This window comes from Rana temporaria, chromosome 12 (genome assembly GCF_905171775.1).
Source record: "Rana temporaria chromosome 12, aRanTem1.1, whole genome shotgun sequence".
NCBI lineage: Eukaryota > Metazoa > Chordata > Amphibia > Anura > Ranidae > Rana > Rana temporaria.
The window spans coordinates 38,608,781-38,629,908 of NC_053500.1; the positions used below are offsets into that span (position 1 = coordinate 38,608,781).

Sequence of the window (21,128 nt, forward strand, 5' to 3'; positions counted from 1 at the left end):
AAAAAAAATATATTTTTTACTTGTTGCTATAATAAATAGCCCAATTTAAAAAAAAAATAATAATTCTCAGTCTAGGCCGATACGTATTCTACATATTTTTGGTAAAAAAAAAAAAAAAATTGCAATAAGCGACTGGTTTGCGCAAAAGTTATAGGGGGTGAGGGAGGGGTTAAATGTGTACCCTGCATAGTGTTACTAACTGTGGGGGAAGGGGACTGACTGGGGGAGGTGACCGATCTGTCTCCCTATGTACAAGGGACACAGATCGGTCTCCTCTCTTCCTGACAGGACGTGGATCTGTATGTTTACACACACAGATCCACGTCCATGTCTCTGAAACCGCCGATCGCGGGTGCCTGGCGGACATCGCGGCCGCCAGGCACGCGCATCGGCATCTCAGTGATGCGGCGGGCCTGTGCGCGCGTCGCCGGCATGCTCGCGCGCCCCCCAGTGGCCAGGAGGAGTGGAGGCCATAAAAAGATGGCGAGTCAGAGATTAAGAGACACCCTGCAGCCGTACAAAGTCATACGGCCGTCGGGAAGTGGTTAATCTTCAACTACCATGGTGCTGCACTTATGATCCGTTATGACACCAGCCATTGGATGGTTTAACAGTTTGGTTTAGAGCACCAACAAAACTCAATCAGAACTCAAAAGCAGACTCGAAGGAGTATGGTGACTTAAGCCCTGTGCACACGGCCGGGAATTCAATTAGGAAAAAAACGTTGGTTTTCCTGATGAGATTCCTGTCAAACTTGGCTTGCCAAGCCGTGCCGGTCATTCAAAAGAAACGGCCGTTGTTTTGAATGGAAAGAACATGGTGATGTCATCGAATACGACGAGCCGGCGCTCGTCACATTCAATGCCGTCGCCGCCATCTTGCTACACCCTACATTACCCTTGTATTCATATGTCAAAGTCTCATTGAGCATGCACGGGTTTATCTGGGTGAATGGTTTTCTCGGCAGGAAACACTCTGCTGAGAATCCCGACGAGAAAATAGAGAGCAGGTTCTCTATTTTTCTCGGGATTCCCAACAGTTTTCTCGCAGAGAAAGCATACACACGCAAGGTTTTCACGGCAAAAAGCTCTCCCAGCAGCTTTCTTGCCGAGAAAACCGGCCGTGTGTACAAAGCTATAGGGTTGCTGTGCTGCCACAGGACAGCTCACTGACTGACCAGTATATTCCAAGCTGGAGTTGGAAATTCTACATCATCAATTTGAAATCTCGACATCAGTCCTGTTAAAATGCTGTGTCAGAATCAGAAGCTGAACTTTCGAGCCAGTCATCTCAAAAATATTCATAAACTGAAATATGCTTAAATACAAGAATGTGCCCCCTAGCTTCCTTACAAATATAATCAACAACTATAGCACATATTTGGACTAGACTGTTGCTAAAAGGGTCAAGATACAGGTGTGGCCCAGCGCAGGGTTCAACCCTAATTTTGCATGTTCCACATTAACTGACTGGCCAAATGATTTGGCCAGTTCACCAGCACCGAGTATCCGGCTCCCTCTGCAGCAGGAAGCCATTCATTTATTGGTAGAATTATTACTACCAATAATTGAATGCTTCCACTGTGCAGGCTACACAGCACCATTGGTTGCTAAGACGGCAGTGGCCTCAGGTGCAACAACTCTCCAAATGCATGTCAACTGCCAGCTGTCCGGCATCCCAGGAGATGTCAAATCCAAATAAGGGCCGCTCTTCTGCATATCAACCGCAGTGGGGTCACCCGCTTGGCCATTCTCTAATTTGATGAGGTGGAGAGGCAGGGTATTGATATCACAATCTGCACCTTTTTCAATCAGCGGACGCCCTGTATTCATTGAAAAAAATGCAAGGCATTCTCTAAATGGCAAAAATGCCAAGCGAGTAACCACACTGTGGTTATTATGTAGAAGGGTGAAGAAAACAGGACCAAATCTCACTAGTTGTACCTAGCCTGTGTATTTAGAATATGATTTTTTTTTTTAGGAAATCAATATGAAATCAATATGATCCCCCCAAATATCCATTCCAGACCCTTCAGGTTTGGTGTGGATTTTAAGGGGAACTCCACCCCAAATTTAAAAAAAAATGGCGTGGAGTTCACCCAAAAATCCACACCAGACCCCTTATCCGAGCACGTTAACCTGTTAACCACTTTCCCACCGGACCATTTGTCAGCCTTAAGACCAGAGGTGTTTTTACAATTTTCCACTGCGCTGCTTTAACTGGTAATTGCGCGGCCATACAATGTTGTACCCAAACAAAATTTGCGTCCTTTTTTTCCCACAAATAGAGCTTTCTTTTGATGGTATTTGATTGCCTCTGCGATTTTTAATGTTTGCGATATAAACGGAAAAAGAGCGAAATTTTTTAGAAAAAATGATATTTTCTACTTTTTGTTATAAGAAAAATCGAACAAACTCAATTTTAGTCATACATTTTGGCCAAAATGTATTCAGCCACATGTCTTTAGTAAAAAAAAATGCCAATAAGCGTATATTTATTGGTTTGCGCAAAAGTTATAGCATCTACAAACTAGGGTACATTTTCTGGAATTTACACAGCTTTTATTTTATGACTGCCTATCTCAATTCTTGAGGTGCTAAAATAGCAGGGAAGTACAAAACCCCCCCAAATGACCCCATTTTGGAAAGTAGACACCCCAAGGAACCTGCTGAAAGGCATGTTGAGTCCATTGAATATTTTTTTTTTTTGTAACAAGTGATTGAATAATGACAAAAAAAAAAAAAGAAATTACAAAAAGTTGTCACTAAATGATATATTGCTCAAACATGCCATAGTTATATGTGGAATTGCACCCCAAAATACATTCTCCTGCTTCTCCTGAGTACGGGGATACCACATGTGTGAGACTTTTTGGGAGCCCAACCACGTACGGGGCCCCGAAAACCAAGCACCGCCTTCAGGATTTCTAAGGGCGCAAATTTTTGATTTCACTTCTCACTACCTAAGACAGTTTTGAAGGCCATAAAATGCCCAAATAGCACAAAATCCCCCCAAATGACCCCATTTTGGAAAGTAGACACCCCAAGGAATCTGCTGAGGGGCATATTGAGCCCACTGAATATTTTTTTTTTTTTGTACCAAGTGATTGAATAATGACAAAAAAAAAAAAAGAAAAAAGAAATTACAAAAAGTTGTAACTAAATGATATATTGCTCATACATGCCATGGTTATATGTGGAATTGCACCCCAAAATACATTCTGCTGCTTCTCCTGAGTACGGAGATACCACATGTGTGGGACTTTTTGCGAGTCTAGCCGCGTACGGGACCCCGAAAACCAAGCATCGCCTTCAGGATTTCTAAGGGCGCAAATTTTTTATTTCACTCCTCACTACCTATCACAGTTTTGAAGGCCATAAAATGCCCAAATAGCACAAACCCCCCCCAAATGACCCCATTTTGGAAAGTAGACACCCCAGGCTATTTGCTGAGAGGCATGTTGAGTCCATGGAATATTTAATATTTTGCCACAAGTTGCGGGAATATGACAATTTTTTTTTTTTTTGCACAAAGTTGTCACTAAATGATATATTGCTCACACATGCCATGGGCATATGTGGAATTACACCCCAAAATACATTCTGCAGCTTCTCCTGAATACGGGGATACCACATGTGTGGGACTTTTTGGGAGCCTAGCCGCGTACGGGACCCCGAAAACCAAGCACGGCCTTCAGGATTTCTAAGGGCATACATTTTTGATTTCACTCCTCACTACCGATCACTACCTATCACAGTATTGAAGGCCATAAAAGGCCAAGATGGCACACAACCCCCCCAAATGACCCCATTTTGGAAAGTAGACACCCCAAGCTATTTTCTGAGAGGCATTTTGAGTTCATGGAATATTTTATATCTTGCCACCAGTTGCTGGAATATGACAAACTTTTTTTTTTTTTTTTTTTTATTTGCACAAAGTTGTCACTAAATGATATATTGCTCACACATGCCATGGTTATATGTGGAATTGCACCCCAAAATACATTCTGCTGCTTCTCCTGAGTACGGGGATACCACATGTGTGGGACTTTTCGGGAGCCTAGCCGCGTACGGGGCCCCGAAAACCAAGCACCGCCTTCAGGATTTCTAAGGGCGCAAATTTTTGATTTCACTCCTCGCTGCCTATCACAGTTTCGGAGGCCATGGAATTCCCAGATGGCACACAACCCCCCCAAATGACCCCATTTTGGAAAGTAGACACCCCAAGCTATTTGCTGAGAGGCATGGTGAGTATTTTACAGCGCTCATTTATTTTTGAAAATGAAGAAAGATATATATATATTTTTTTTTTTTTCTTTTTTCAATTTTCAAATCTTTGTGACAAAAAGCAAGATCTGCAAAATACTCAACATACCTCTCAGCAAATAGCTTGGGGTGTCTACTTTCCAAAATGGGGTAATTTGGGGGGGTTTTGTGCCATCTGTGCAAAAAAAATAAAATAAAATAATAATAATTCTCTTTCCTACAACTTGTGTCAAAATATAAAATATTCCATGGACTCGAGATGCCTCTCAGCAAATAGCTTGGGGTGTCTACTTTCCAAAATGGGGTCATTTGGGGGGGGGGTTTTGAACTGTCCTGGCATTTTATGAACAACATTTAGAAGCTTATGTCACACATTACCCACTCTTCTAACCACTTGAAGAAAAAGCCCTTTCTGACACTGTTTGTTTACATAAAAACATATTATTTTTTTGCAAGAAAGTTAAGTTGAACCCCCAAACATTATATATTATTTTAAAGCAAAGGCCCTACAGATTAAAATGGTGGGTGTTGCATTTTTTTTTACCACGCAGTATTTGCGCAGCGATTTTTCAAATGCATTTTTTTGGGCAAAAATACATATTTTTTTATTTTAATGCACTAAAACACACTATATTGCCCAAATGTTTGATGAAATAAAAAAGATGATCTTAGGCCGAGTACATAGATACCAAACACGACATGCTTTAAAATTGCGCACAAATGCGCAGTGGCGACAAACTACATACATTTTTAAAAGCCTTTAAAAGCCTCTACGGGTTACCACATTAGATTTACAGAGGAGGTCTACTGCTAAAATTACTGCCCTCGATCTGACCTTCGCGGTGATACCTCACATGCATGGTACAATTGCTGTTTACATATGACGCCAAACCGACGCTTGCGTTCGCCTTTGCGCAAGAGCAGGGGGGGACAGGGGTGCTTTTTTTTTTTTTTTTTTTTTATTATTATTATTTAATTTGCTTTTTTAATTTTATTTTAAACTGTTCCTTACTTTTTTTTATTATTTTTATAATTTTTATTGCCATCTTAGGGCATGTAAATATCCCCTATGATAGCAATAGTTAGTGACAGGTACTCTTTTTTGAAAAAATTGGGGTCTATTAGACCCTAGATCTCTCCTCTGCCCTTAAAGCATCTGACCACACCAAGATCGGTGTGATAAAATGTTTTCCCACTTTCCCAATGGCGCAGTTTATATCCGGGGAGGGGACATACCCTCCCACTGCTTGTAAAAGCAGTTTAGAGGCTAATTAGCCGCTAGGACTGCTTTTACATGAAAGCCGACCGCTACCTAAAAAGAATGATACCAAGATGATACCTAAACCCGCAGGCATCATTCTGGTATAACCATTCAAAGTCCAGCAATATACCATAGGTTGATAGTTCTTGTTGGACATGTATTGTAATCTTTTTTTTTTTTTCATGCAGCCTGTTGGCTGAACGAAAAAAAGATTGATCGGTGGGCATGCCCACCATTAGAATACCTCCCTTCATCCACCCACTTCTAATGATGGGCATACATGCACCAATTATATATGCCGAAGCATGGGGGCATCCTCCCGCAAAAAAGTTATGCCGCTCACACACGTATGTACGCGGCATAAAAAGTTATGGCGCATACACACGGTCGGACTTTTCCACGGGCAAGCTTCCGACGGAATTTCGACCGTATGTACGCGGCATTAGGAGCAAAATCGCTCCTCCGCCCCTAATGCCCCCATGCTTCGGCATATATGCTCTTTTTTTAACTGTGGTGGTGAAATCACCTCCCACAGTGTTGGAGTCGTGGCTTTATGTATCGTGGGAGCAAACACTGTTGCTGTCACGCTAAATAAATCCGTGCTGCAACTGAATGGCGTACCTGCTAAGCAAATGATGGTTAACATTATAACAAAGTAACATTACATTTTAACATTAAGATCTTACCATACCATACCTGCAAAGCAAATACCAAAAAAATAAATACAGTAAAAAATAAAACATTTTTTAACGCAACCTGTGCCTAAAAAATATACATGCCGAAGCATGGGGGCATCCTCCCGCATAAAAAGTTATGCCGCATACACACGGTCGAACTTTTCCACGGGCAAGCCTCCGTCGGAATTTCGACCGTATGTACGCGGCATTAGGAGCAAAATCGCTCCTCCGCCCCTGCTGCCCCCATGCTTCGGCATATATGCTTTTTTTTTTAACCATGGTGGTGAAATCACCTCCTACAGCGTTGGAGTCACAGCTTTATAAATCGTGGGAGCAAACGCTGTTGCTGTCACGCTAAATAAATCCGCGATGCAACTGAATGGCGTACCTGCTAAACAAATGATGGTTAACAATAAAACAAACATTACAGTATAACATACCATACCTGCAAAGCAAATACAATAAAACATTGTAAAAATAGAGAGAATAGATATAGAACAATAGTGAGTGGACAGTAGAGAGTGAACATAAGAGAACAATAAAGAGAGGAGAAAAATACAACCACAACTATTTTTGGATTTTTTATTTTATATTTTTTTTGTGTTTTTGTGTGAGTTTTTTTAATTTTTTTTCCACTTTTTTTCACTTTTATAAAAACTGTAAGAAAACTGTAAACTGAACGTTGCAGATTATGGTCTCTCAAAATGTGATGGCCTACGCTAAAACTCAATTAGTGTGTGGTAGCGTTTGAAACATACACCAATGCAGAGACCAGGTTGGTCAGGACAGTCGGGACAATAAAAGCGGGTGTCACGCCTAAATCCGAGTTTGCTGCAGACACGACATATTTTTTGGCGGGATCTTTGGGTAGGAGTACCAGGGAGGACAAAAGGAAAATGCCTCTCATACAGCTGGCTCACTGCATTTGCGTTGGGAAGGTGGGGCACAGCACCATCTGGAAACAGAAGGGCTTCGACGATCTCTTCCTGGAATTTTAGGAAGGATCCAGTCCGTCCTGAAGCTCTGTATAGCACATGAGCGTTCAGCAAAGCCAATTGAAACAAATAAACTGACACTTTTTTGTACCAGCGTTTGGACCTCCGGGCAATTAGGTACGGCGCCAACAACTGGTCATTGAGGTCCACCCCTCCCATGTTAAGGTTGTACTCGTGGATACAGAGGGGTTTCTCCACAACACCAGTCGCCGTAGGAATTTGGACTGCCGTGTCTGCGTGAAGCGTGGACAGAACGAAAACATTCCGTGAATCCCTCCACTTCACTGCTAACAAATTATTACACTGTAAGCAGGCTCTCTCCCCCCGACTAAGACGGGATTCTACAAGCCGTTGGGGGATGCCCCGGCGATTAGGTCGCACGGTGCCACATGCGCCAATTCCATAATCAAAAAGGTGACTAAAAAGTGGCACGCTTGTGTAATAATTGTCCACGTACAAGTGGTACCCCTTTCCGAATAAGGGTGACACCAATTCCCACACTATCTTACCAGCGCTCCCTATGTAATCAGGGCAATTCTCCGGCTCTACGTGACTGTCTTTTCCCTCGTAAACCATAAAGCTAGATGTATAGCCTGTTGCCCTGTCACAGAGCTTATACAACTTGACCCCGTATCTGGCACGCTTGCTGGGAAGGAATTGTTTGAATGACAAGCGGCCAGAAAACTTAACCAGGGACTCATCAACGCAGACAACTTGATTGGGATTATACAAGGCTGCAAACCGTTCGTTGAAGTGGTTTACGAGGGGCCGAATTTTGTAGAGCCGATCGAATCCAGGGTCTCCCCGAGGACGACAGAGTTCATTGTCACTAAAATGCATGAACCGCAAGATCTGCTCGTATCGTGTCCTGGTCATGGAGGCAGAGAAAATGGGCATATGGTGAACTGGGTGCATGGACCAATACATCCGCAGCTCACTCTTTTTAGTAATGCCCATGATGAGGGAAAGGCCCAGAAAGATCTTAAATTCGGAAACCGTAATTGGCTTCCAATCTCTGGCAAGGGACAGCTGGGGATTAGCGGCGAAGAATTGACCAGCGTACAAATTGCTTTGGTCCACAATAGATCTATAGAGATCTTCCGTGAAATACAGCGAATAAAAATCCAGTGACGTAAAATCAACTGTATTCACCTGAATTCCGGGTTGGCCAGTGAATGGGGGAAGTACGGGTGCTGCAGAAATGGTGGGTACCCAATCAGGATTGGCGAATGCAGCAGGAAGGGCACTATGGGGACGGGCCTGTCTTTGTCGTCTTCTTCTTCTTGGTGGCAGTGGGACACTACTAGTGCTTCCCACCTCTCCAGCTTGAACTGCACTTATGGGACTCGCCACGTCACCAAGTGTTACTGCAGTGCTGGATATATGACCAGGATGTACTAGGCCGCTGGTGCTTGCCAGTTCACCAGAAGGAATAGCGGCGCTAGTACTTCTCTCCTCCATACGAGAGCCCTGCGGTTCTTGCACCTCAGCGACAGCAGAAGATCGGGGTCTGGTACGCCTGACCCTAGCAGGGACCACTCCGTCGTCAGAGCTATCTGTCAGGGAGCCACTGTCGTCTACAGGATCGTATTCTGAGCAAGAATTTGACAGATGCGTGACCTCCTCATCACTATCTGTCAGGCTCATAAACAAGTAGGCCTCTTCATCACTGTACCATCGATTTGCCATTTTGGGCTCTAAATTTAGGGGTACAGTGGTGAGATTCACAGGCAAAAAAGCACCTGACCTGTTAGCGACTGAGTCAAGCGCTACCAAAAAAACTGTTAGCGATCGCAGAGATCAGGCCTGACTCTGCGAACGCTGCAGTTATGTGTTTTTGTGTCAGTGATCGATCGATCGATACTGCATTTCAGTGGGTTGGGCTGGGCGAAGGGGCTAAACGCAGGTGCTAGCAGGTATCAGGGCTGATCCCGCTAACAATGCGTTTTTGGGAACCCTAAACTGCAGGGGACGCTAGTATAGATCTGATCAGATCAAGTATCGATCCGATCAGATACTATACCACTAAAGGGATGCGTATGGTGCGTGCGTGGGTGTTAGCGCTATTGGCCGCTGCCTGGGGCGACGCAGACCCTATCTGGCGCTAAAACCAAACTTTGATCACCCGCCGGGCGATCAGGGGGTTAAAACTTTATTGCAAAAAATATGGCGGGTGCCTTGATGCTATAAAAAATTAACTAGCTAAACTGCGTCACCGGTGACACTTATACTGTGATCACTGGTGACAGGGGGTAATGATGGGGTTAAACCTTTATTGGGGGGGTTAGGGGGGGTCCCTAGACTATTTAGGGCCTAAGACTGATTACCCTAACACTTATTTTTGTCACTAATGACACTAGTACAGCGATCAAAAAAAAATCTGATTGCTGTACTGGGTGACACAGTGACAGGCAGTGAATGGGTTAATTTGGGGGGTGATCGGGGGGTGATCAGGGGGTTAAATGTGTGCCTACGTGACCTGGTGTCAGTGTAGTGTTGTGCAACTCACTGTTAGATGCTCTCTCCCTCTCGGTCTGGAACGGAAAGACCGACACGAGGGAGAGAGCAGTACTTCCCCTGCCAATGTTTACAAAACATTGCCAGGGGAAGACAACCATTGGTTAGAGCGATCACCAGGTCCAGGCCAGATTTTATTGGCCTGGACCTGGTGATTGATCAGTTCTGCATCGAATCTGATCATCGGGAACGGCGGGGGGGCGCGCGCGCGCCCCATCGCCGTTCACGCGCCGGACGTCATAATACGTGATCTCGCCCAGGAAAAATCAACTGGGAGGATTCGGTCTTTTTATTCACCTAAGTCCTTTATTGAAACTGGCATGTGGCAGGGGCCCTAGAGCCGGGTCTGTGAGAGAGACCCGTTCCTCCCAGCTAGTGCAGAGTGACGCTTTGGCTGCCAGGCCTATTATAGGGGTCTGTCCGGGGGCACTTTACCCACTCCGAGCAGAGTGGCGACGAGTTACAAAAATTGGTACTATACAGAGCAGTATTGATTGCTCCATTCAACATCCAGGCCTGATACCGCAAGGTTCTCTTCTCTTTCCTTCATCAACCTTGACCTTCCCAATACATGTTGATGTTGGCCGTCTTTGGCCTGGACAATAAAGCATTGAAAACTATTTTATTGGCTGCCTGGACCTTCGCTAACTACCGCTGTTCTCACAATTGCACCCCTAGACACTGCCAGGGTAACTTAACAGGCCGATCCCAAAATCAACCAGCGGCTCCTTCGGAGGTGAGCGCTACATTAATAAAGGACTTTTTTATACTGTGTGTGTGCTTTTTCCAACTATTTACACTTCCTTCGTGAAATGGTAGGGGTATAATGTACCCCATTACCAATTCACATAGGGGGGGCAGGATATGGGGGTCCCCTTTGTTAAAGGGGTCTTCCAGATTCTGATAAGCCCCCCGCCCGCAGACCCCCACAACCATCGGGCAAGGGTTGTGGGGATGAGGCTCTTGTCCCCATCAACATGGGGACATCCTCCCCATGTTGAGGGAATGTGGCCTGGTACGATTCAGGAGAGGGGGGGCCTCACTCTGTCCCCCCCCTCTTTTCTGTGGCTGGCCAGGTTAACGTGCTCGGATAAGGGGTCTGGTGTGGATTTTTGGGGGAACTCCACGCCATTTTTTTTTAAATTTGGGGTGGAGTTCCCCTTAAAATCCACACCAGACCTAAAAGGGTCTGGAATGGATATTTGGGGGGAACCCCACGTAATTTTTTTTTTAAATTGACGGCGGGGTTCCCCTTAATATCCATTCCAGACCTGAAGGGCCTGATAATTGAATTTGGGGGGCCCCCCAAGCTTTTTTTTTTTTTATGAATGAATTCGCTCTGAATTGCCAGAGCCGACAATTCATTATAGCCGCAAGTCAGTTTTAAATGTATTTTTTTCTTTCAGAAATGACACTTTGTGCAGAGACAGTTCTAAGTACGGGAAACATGCGCTATTTCACATGCTAACTTTACACCCCCCCCCCAGGTACGAAATTTAAAGGAATATGTCACTTCTGTTGTTTCACTTTTAGCATTATTAAAATCACTGCTCCCGCAAAACAGCCGTTTAAAAAAAAAAATTGCATTGATACATGTCCCCTGGGACAGGACCCAGGTCCCCAAACACTTTTTAGGACAATAACTTGCATATTAGCCTTTAAAATTAGCAGTTTAGATTTCTCCCATAGACTTTAACAGGGTGTTCCGCGGCTTTTCGAATTTGCCGCGAACACCCCAAATTGTTCGTTGTTCGCCGAACAGGCAATGTTCGAGTCGAACATGAGTTAGACTCGAACTCGAAGCTCAGCCCTAATCATGACTTAATGTCTGTCCAGGAAGTAAGGCAGAAGTAATCAAGTGTTTTTAAACAGCTATGAAGAGAGTGAGGTAAGCCTGTGTATAATTCACGAAAAGCTGTTATTATAGCATTGCTATATTGGAATATAGGGGAGCTGGAATTTAGAAAAAAAAAAAAAAGTGAACTTAGCCTTTAAGCATTAACAGTGGCTTCTGTCAATTTATGACCCTTCCCCCTGTTTTTCTTAGTAATACAGATGTGATATAATGATGCAGCCACCCCAGCCAGTGGTCTTTATTATTGGACCAAATAGCATAGCACAACGGCCATGCCCACAGCAGCAGACCTCTAGGACATGTAGTCCCTGTGTCACAGTCGTTCCCTCAACACTGACACAGAAAGGAGAACAATGGAACCAGAGTGGTTATACAACTGACACATTACAATTTTAAACAAAAAGGTATTTAGCTAAAAAAAATTAAGACAAATGAGTGTGCATTTGTTTTTTAAAACAACTCCTATATGTGTTTTTCATCTGTAAATGTAATCGTTTGCCTATAGTTCAGCTTTAAATTTCTTGGCCAAGGTTGTGTAAAATATTGTCAATTTGTAAATGTTTTAAATTGTGTAAAATTTTCTGCAATTCTGCCTAAAACCACTTTAAAATTCTAATGTTTTCTCTGCTGTCCAACAAAATAAATATTGTATTGATTACTTGCACAATTTGTATATGTTTTTGTTGATGGAAATTTTTTTATCGGATGTACTGACCTGTCCAAGAGAGATTTTTCAAGTGTGCTTAGAAAGGAGAGATCCCTGTTGAAAGACTGAAGGTATATTAATGACCTACAATCAAAAGATTCTGGTTTATCGCAGTAAAATAATTCATTGTATCCTTCCTTTCTATATTCACATATTTCCTTCTTTGTATTCGATTGGAATCCACATTCAGACTTCACTTCATAAGTCCCATTTGTAAAAGTCCCCATGAAGTAAATGAGGCCATAGCCCTGATTCCTCGCTCTCCACAATGCTGAGACAGCCTCACTTGGATGGTAGAGGACCAACGAGAAGAAAACCTTTCCTTCCCAAAATAAAGTGAAATGGGCATGATAGGTTCCATTGTTAAAATCTTCAATTCTCCCAGAAGCCGCAGCTTTAAGATCTGGAGAAAAGATCCTAGCTCTTATGAAGTCTCCTCCATATGTTTTCCTGTTACCCAAATGGTCAAACATCTCAATTTGGACAATTATTGTCTCTCCAACACAATACTTTTTTCTTGGGTTCAGTATGGTGGCTCTGCTCTTCTTAGCACTGGTTGTGTGGTCCTTGTGGGTGAACTTGATGGAAGGAATCAAGACAGCAATGTTTTTGAAGATGAGAGAAGCTTTAAATTCATCCTCTTCTATTGGGAAGCTGGCAATTGTTATAGTTGTAGTTATAGTTGTTTCCTTGTGGTCTACAGTGGGATTGCTGGAATGTAGAACTGCATCTGAGCTCTGGAATAAATAAATATTGTTATAAATACTGATTTAAAGCGATCAAAGGTTTGAGAAAATGATATGTTGAAATAAGGTGGGCATTGGGGATTAAACAACTTCAGGTTCTCCCCCCAGTAACACCCATAAAGTTTGCCCCACACAATTTTATACTTACCTATTATCAGTCTTTAGGCTGGTCACATCATGTAGAGCAGTGGTTCTCAACCTGGGGGTCGGGACCCCCTTGGGGGTCAAATGACAATTTGCCAGGGGTCACCAAATCCTGGGCTGTTCCTGAATCCCGCACCGCTCTCCCAGCCCTTTCATGGCTGCCCAGCAGGGCTGTTCCACAGCCGCCCACTCAGCCTCTTTGCAGCCGCCCATTCAGTTCATTGGGGGTGGGGGGCAGAGACTAGGTGTCAGCTGGCTGGTGAGGAATGTGAAGTGGGAGGGGCTGCAGGAGACCCTATCTCCTGATTTGGGCATAGGTGTCACTGCTGCGGGACACCACAAAGTCGGAGACACAGTGAAGCCGGAGACACAGTGAGTAACACTACCTGTGATTATAGTTGCTATTAAAAGTCCCCACTACAGTTCTCAGATGACCTTTATCAAGAGTGCCTAATTTGGCTGATCAGAACTCCCCCCAGCACTGCACCAGCCCCCCACCAGCCCTGCCACTGATCCCACCCCCCATCCCCACCCACACCAAGGAGTAAGAGAATGAGTAAAAATAGAGAATACATCCTTCTGTTAAAAAAAAAACAAAAAGAGACCACATGGAAGAGGGAAAAAGGGGCAGGGACAAAAAAGGGAGAGAAAGAATAGGAGAAAAAACAAGAGACATCTAGAGCGAGGGATGGGGGGGAAAAAACAAGAAATTGAGATAGAGAGAATAAAAGGGAAAGAAAGGAGAACAAAGAGAAAGAGTGGTACATCCTAAAATGTACCATAAGGGGTTTTAATACTGTACAAGTGGAAGGGACTCAGAGAGCGCTAAATGTCCGTGGGTTAGGGGCGCAAATTGCTTGTCTTGCCTTGGGTTCTGACAGCCCATGCTTCAAAAATAATTTTACTGCTAGGGGTCCCCACAACTTGGGAAATTTTATCAAGGGGTCACGGCACTAGAAGGTTGAGAACCACTGATGTAGAGGGTTCTCTTCCTCTTTAGATCTTGTCCTGGTGGTGGGTGTTCCTCAATTATGCAGAGAGCAACACTGATATAGCAATGTCGCTAACACTCTCTGTATCATTACACTGCGTTTGCAGTATGCCTTCTCAGGTAGTGGTTCCATGGCATCCAACACCCAGTGTCTTCTGGTTCCAATGACACCCAGAAGACTGAGGACCAGGGCTTTATTTAGCTGAAATGTGCTGGAACTTCATTCTCCACCTCTCCTCTCTAACCATTAATTTAACACAGAAGCCAGTAGAGGAAGTTTTCTGCTCAGCTCACTTTCTCTACCCGGGCACCCAGAGCTCCTGCCCTCGAGCCCTGTTGAGTGCTTCGGGTCCCTGTGCAGCTACCTTTGGTGATCTGGGGGGCAGTTTCTACACCAACATGCCACCACTAATTATTGTAGACATTGTAGCACTGAGCGGAGTAAATGGCTCTGAAACACCTCCTTGGCTTTGTGCTACAGTTCTGATAGGCAGAGCTCCCTAATAAGACTGTACTGGACTGTGGTGCTGGCTTTGATAAAGAAGTGAGGGAGCTGTAATTGAAAAGGGGAGCGGAAACCTTTGGGGAGAGTGAGTTTGTGCAGATAGGAGAATTGAGAAAGTGATGGAGGGAGGATCTGTGCAGAGAGGAGAACTGGGGGGGGGGGGGGTTGTGCAGAGAGAAGAACTTGGGGGGGGATCTGTGCAGAGAGAAGAACTTGGGTGGATTGTGCAGAGGGGAGAGCTGGTTGGTGTTGTGCAGAGAAGAGAACTGGAAAGTAGGGGGGAGGGATTTGTGGGGAGAGGAAAGCTGGGGGATGGGGGGTTTAATAAGAGAGGAGAGCTGGGGGGAATTGTGCAGAGAGCAGAACAGGTAAAGGGGGGGATGTGCAGAGGTGATAACTGCAGAGGACAAAACGTAGGTTGTGCAAAATGAGGGCTGTGGAGGGGGGGAGCAGGTTGTGTACAGGTGAGAACTGTGGGGGAAAAGGGGTACAGAGGTAAAAGTTGGGGGTGACCAAGGTAAAAGCTGTGAATTGGGGTGAGCTTTAGATGGGGGGGGGCAGAAGTAAAATGTAGAAGGGGGGCATAAATAATGTGGATGGTGGTGCAGAGTTGAGTTGTGGACTGGGGGGTGTAAAATTTGATTGGAGGGGTGCAGAGGTGAGATGTTGACAGGGGGCAAGGGCGATTTGTGAATGGGGTGGTGCTAAGGTGATCTGTGGATAGGGGTGCAGAGTTGAGCTAAAGGCATGGGAAGAAGAGGTGAGCTGTAGACAGGGGAAAGAAAGGAGAAAAAGGTGAGCTGTGGATGGGGGATGCAGAAATATGCAAAGAGATGGGCAGCGTGTCAAAGCGACAAATTCCATACCACACGTATCCTAGAAGGAAAGAGTTAAGGTGCACCAAAGTAGTCGGTGGGACCCCCCACCCTTGGTTCCTGGAGGAAGGCGGTGGACTCGGCTTTGCCCCTTTACAAACTCACGTATGAGAGTAGGCAGTGCCCTGCTAAGTACGATAAGGTCTGGTCGGCTTGGGTGGATGCACGGGGGTGGGGGGGCGGGGGACTAAAGATGGACCCCCCCCCCGCGCCCAGCATGGGGGCAATTGCCCCTCCCCTCTCTCCCGGGGCGCCACCTAATTCGATCGACTGCTGAGTTACTTATATGTTCTGGTTGGATATGTGAGGATTTGGCGCAGAGGCGACGGTCGTTTACCCTAGTGTACTCTGGGGGGGGACTCCGGTTGGGTCTGCGCCTGGTAGTTTACGGTTGGGGTGTGCTGGGGATGAGAGAGCCATGAACTTGTACCTCGATTGTTTAATTTTATTATTTCCCCCTTTTTTTTTTTCCTTTGTTTTATTATCTGCAAATGCTGAAAATGCTTGTTTCTGACTGTTAACATTTCTCTGCAAATCTGATTGTCGACTAATGCATATCTTGTAATGCTGTTTTGTGAATAAAAACACTTTTCTGTTAAAAAAAAGGTGCACCAAAGTAAAGCATAATGCTAGAGAAACTGACATACACTATATTACCAAAAGTACTGGGACACCTGCCCTTACACGCACATGAACCCTTTACAACTACGTTTGCCTACAGGTAAACATATAATAAGGCTTACCTGTAGGTACCGTGAATTTCTCCTAAACTTGCATAGTTTAGGAGATATTCACTGTATACACATGTGCCAATGTCAGCTGTTGTGCCTTGATCGGCGGCTCCCACACACATATACACAGTGGTTTACGGGGACCACTGCAACATCATCATTCTAAGGTAAGTATTTCATACGGAGCTAGTATGTGATGCATACTAGCTCATTATGCCTTTGTCTTGCAGGTTGTTTTTTTTGCAGAGTGTACAACCACTTTAATGGCATCCGAGTTTTAGTCCGTAGGGTTCAATATTAAGTTGGCCCACCCTTTGCAGCTATAACAGTTTCAACTCTCCACAAAGACAAGGATGAGCGAGTTTGGGGTAGAGGAACTTGACTGGCCTGAACAGAGTCCTGACCTCAACCCGCTAGAACACCTTTGTGATGAATTAGAGCATAGACTGCGAGCCAGGCTCTCTCGTTCAACATCAGTGCCTGACCTCACAAATGCGCTTCTGGAAGAATGGTCAAACATTCCCATAGACACAATAAATCTTGTGGACAACCTTCCCAAAAGAGTTGAAGATGTTATAGCTGCAAAACTCAGTATTGAACCCTACGGACTAAGACTGGAATGCCTTTAAAGTTCATGTGCATGTAAAGGCAGGCGTCCCAATACTTTTGGGAAAATAGTGTAAGGTGTCCCAATACTTTTGATAATATAGTGTATACTGACACAAGACCAGTTTTCCGCAGTAGGGATGAGCCGAAACCCCCCCCCCCCCCGTTCAGTTCGCACCAGAACCGTCGAACGGACCGATCGTTCGTGCAAACTTTTAGAACCCCATTGAAGTCTATAGGATACCATGGGGTGGCCAAGTGAGCTAGTACACATGTAAACACAGAGTTGAAAATTTGACTGCCCTACCAATCATAGAGAAGGTTACACCTTCTGGGCCAGGTTTATCAACATTTTTATGAGTACCGTATTTGCTGGCGTATAAGACGACCTTTAAAAATATGGCTCAAAAATCTGGGGTTGTCTTACACGCTGGCTGCAGACTGCGGGCGTCCATTTTTTAAAAGGCGCGCCTCCTCCTCGTGGTGTTCCGTGATAGGCGGAAAAGTCAGTTTCCCAGAAGAGCCTGTGCTTAGTGTTCCGCCTATCATGGACATCGTCTCACCCTCGGACGAGAGGACGTCCGTGATAGGCGGAACACTGAACACAGGCTCTTCTGGGAAACTGACTGTTCCGCCTATCACGAAACAGCATGAGGAGGAGGCGCGGCTTTTAAAAAATGGACGCCCGCAGTCTGACTCACTTCTGCCAGGCATAAAGGAATGAAGATCGGCGAATTGAGGTGAAGTGATGGCACAGTGAGGTGATGGCACAGTGAAGTGAGGCAATGGCACAGTGAGGGGGGGGGAAGGGGGTCGTCTTATACGGCGAGTATATCCCAAAACCAACATTTTAGCTAGAAAATTAGGGGGTCGTCTTATATGCCCAGTCGCCTTATACGCCGGCAAATACGGTATATTGTCTGAGACTCAATAAGAGAGCAGGTCAGGTAGGCAGTGACAGAAGCCCATCATCTACCATCACAACATCATCACAAGATCAGACCCATCATCACACATCACCAGACTTTTCCATCCAGATCAGACCGTCTCATCTAGATCTGATACAGTGCCTTGAAAAAGTATTCATACCCCTTGAAATATTTTTGTCATGTTACAACCAGAAACTTAAATGTATTTTATTGGAATTTTATGTGATAGACCAACACAAAGTGGCACATAATTGTGAAGTGGAAGGAAAATAATAAATGGTTTTCAATTTTTTTACAAATAAATATATGAAAAGTGAGGCGTGCATTTGTATTACAGCTGCAAGTCTTTTTGGGGACATCTTTACCAGCTTTGCACATCTAGAGAGTGACATTTTTACCCATTATTTTTTGCAAAATAGCTCAAGCTCTGTCAGATTGGATGTAGAGTGTCTCTGAACAGCAATTTTTAAATTCAATTGTAGCTCTGGCTGTATGTTTAGGGTCATTGGGTTTAGGTTTGCCTGCTGGTAGGTGAACCTCCACCCCAGTCAAGTCTTTTGCAGACTATAATGCCGCGTACACACCATCGTTTTTCCTGACGTTCAAAAACCCGTAGTTTTTTACAACGTGATTCCTCTCCAGCCTGACTTGCATATACACGTTCATGCAAAAAAAGTCCGACCAAAGCGCGGTGACGTACAACACGTATGACGAGACTATAAAGGGGAAGTTCCTTTCAAATGAGGACACCCTTTTTGGCTGCTTTTGCTGATCCTCGCGTTAGTAAAATTTGGTGAGAGACGATTCACGCTTTTCAGTCTTCGTGCTTTTCAGTCGGCTACAGCGTGACGAATGTGCCATCTCCATTCTGAACGCTAGTTTTACCAGAACGAGCACTCCCGTCTCATACTTGATTTTGAGCATGCATGTTTTTTTTTCCCTCGGAAAAGCATACACAACAGTGGCGGCTGGTGCTCAAAAATTTTGGGGGGGCGCAAAGAAAAAAAAAAATTGCAGTCTCACTGTGCCCAATTGCAGCCACTGTTACATGCCATCAAATGCAGCCACTGTGCCATCAATACCATGCCATTAAACGCAGTCACTGTCCCATCAATTCGCACCACTGTGCCATCAATTCGCACCACTGTGCCATGCCATTAAACGCAGCCCCTGTGCCATACATTGTCACCACTGTGCCATGCCATTAAACGCAGCCCCTGTGCCATACATTGTCACCACTGTGCCATGCCATTAAACGCAGCCACTGTGCCATCCATTGTCACCACTGTGCCATGCCATTAAACGCAGCCACTGTGCCATACATTGTCACCACTGTGCCATGCCATTAAACGCAGCCACTGTGCCATCCATTGTCACCACTGTGCCATGCCATTAAACGCAGCCACTGTGCCATACATTGTCACCACTGTGCCATGCCATTAAACGCAGTCACTGTGCCATCCATTGTCACCACTGTGCCATGCCATTAAACGCAGCCAATGTGCCATACATTGTCACCACTGTGCCATGCCATTAAACGCAGCCCCTGTGCCATACATTGTCACCACTGTGCCATGCCATTAAACGCAGCCCCTGTGCCATACATTGTCACCACTGTGCCATGCCATTAAACGCAGCCACTGTGCCATCCATTGTCACCACTGTGCCATGCCATTAAACGCAGCCACTGTGCCATACATTGTCACCACTGTGCCATGCCATTAAACGCAGCCACTGTGCCATCCATTGTCACCACTGTGCCATGCCATTAAACGCAGCCACTGTGCCATACATTGTCACCACTGTGCCATGCCATTAAACGCAGTCACTGTGCCATCCATTGTCACCACTGTGCCATGCCATTAAACGCAGCCAATGTGCCATACATTGTCACCACTGTGCCATGCCATTAAACGCAGCCCCTGTGCCATACATTGTCACCACTGTGCCATGCCATTAAACGCAGCCCCTGTGCCATACATTGTCACCACTGTGCCATGCCATTAAACGCAGCCACTGTGCCATACATTGTCACCACTGTGCCATGCCATTAAACGCAGCCACTGTGCCAATTGTCCCCACTTTGCCCTGTAAATTGCGTCCCCCCCCGGCACTTACCTTTACTGGAGTCAGGCATCCACGTCCCACGATGTCTTCTCCCGCCCTCGATGACTGACAGGCGTCTCAGCCAATCAGGTTACAGGTAGCCAGAACCGGCCAACGTGATTGGCTGAGACGCCTGTCATCTTATTCAAGGGGCGTACAGTCTGTGCGCTCCGAGAACAAGCTTCCGGGCTGTATTGGGAAAGCCTATCAGAGCCGTTGGCTTTGATAGACATTTCCCTACAGCCAACCAGCTGGCGTTATTCAGATGGCCGGACATTGAGCGCCGACCATCTGAATAACATCGGCAGCGGCGAAAATAACATAGATTCGTGCAATGCATGAATCTATGTTATTTCACTCAGTGGCGGTGAGAGCCAGAGGGGGCGGCGCTCCAGCGCCCTCTATGGACGAACCGCCACTGATACACAACGAGAAAAAGACTGACGTGAAACACGACGAGAAAAAAGAGAGCTGGTTTCAATTTTTTTGCGGGCAGTTTTTCATCGATAAAACTGCTAGGGAGCATACACACGGCCGGTTTTCTCGACCAATATAAACAATGGCAGTTTTCTCGTCGTGAAAAATGGTTGTGTGTACAAGGCATAACAGATTTCCTTCTAAGATTGCCCTGTATTTGGCTCCATTCATCTTCCCATCAACTCTGACCAGCTTACCTGTCACTGCTGAAGAGAAGAATGGTGTGTTTGGGGTGATGTGCAGTGTTAGTATTCCACCACACATAGCGTTTTGCTTTTATCTGACCAGATCACTTTCTTCCACATGTTTGCTGTGTCTCCCACATGGCTTTTCACAAACTGAAAATAGGGCTTCTTATGGCTTTCTTTTAACAATGGCTTTCTTCTTGTCACTCTTCCATAAAGGCCAGATTTCTGGAGAGCACTACTAATATGTGTCCTGTGGACAGATTCTCCCACTTGAGCTGTGTTTCATTGCAGCTCCTCCAGAGTTACCTTTTGGCTGCTTCTCTGATTAACGCTCTCCTTGCATGGCCTGTCAGTTGAGGTTTACGTCCATGCAGGTCTGCAGTTGTGCCAAACTCTTTCCAATTTTGGATGATGTATTGAACAGTGCCTCATATGATGTTCAAAGCTTTGGATTTTTTTTATAACCTAACCCTGCTTTAAACTTCTCCACAACTTTATCCCTGACCTATCTGGTATGTTCCTTGTCCTTCATAATGCTGTTTGTTCACTAAGGT

General features: G+C 45.2%; 1 protein-coding gene across 4 annotated transcripts in view; it reads right to left on the reverse strand.

Annotated features, from left to right (window-relative positions):
* Positions 1 to 21,128, reverse strand: part of LOC120918895 (NXPE family member 4-like) — a 114,535-nt gene that overhangs the window by 11,526 nt on the left and 81,881 nt on the right. For all 4 annotated transcript variants that reach the window (XM_040330759.1, XM_040330756.1, XM_040330757.1 and 1 more), the window contains exon 3: positions 12,286 to 13,013. In XM_040330759.1, the coding sequence (XP_040186693.1) occupies positions 12,286 to 13,013 (728 nt within the window). The remainder of the gene's footprint in view (positions 1 to 12,285; positions 13,014 to 21,128) is intronic.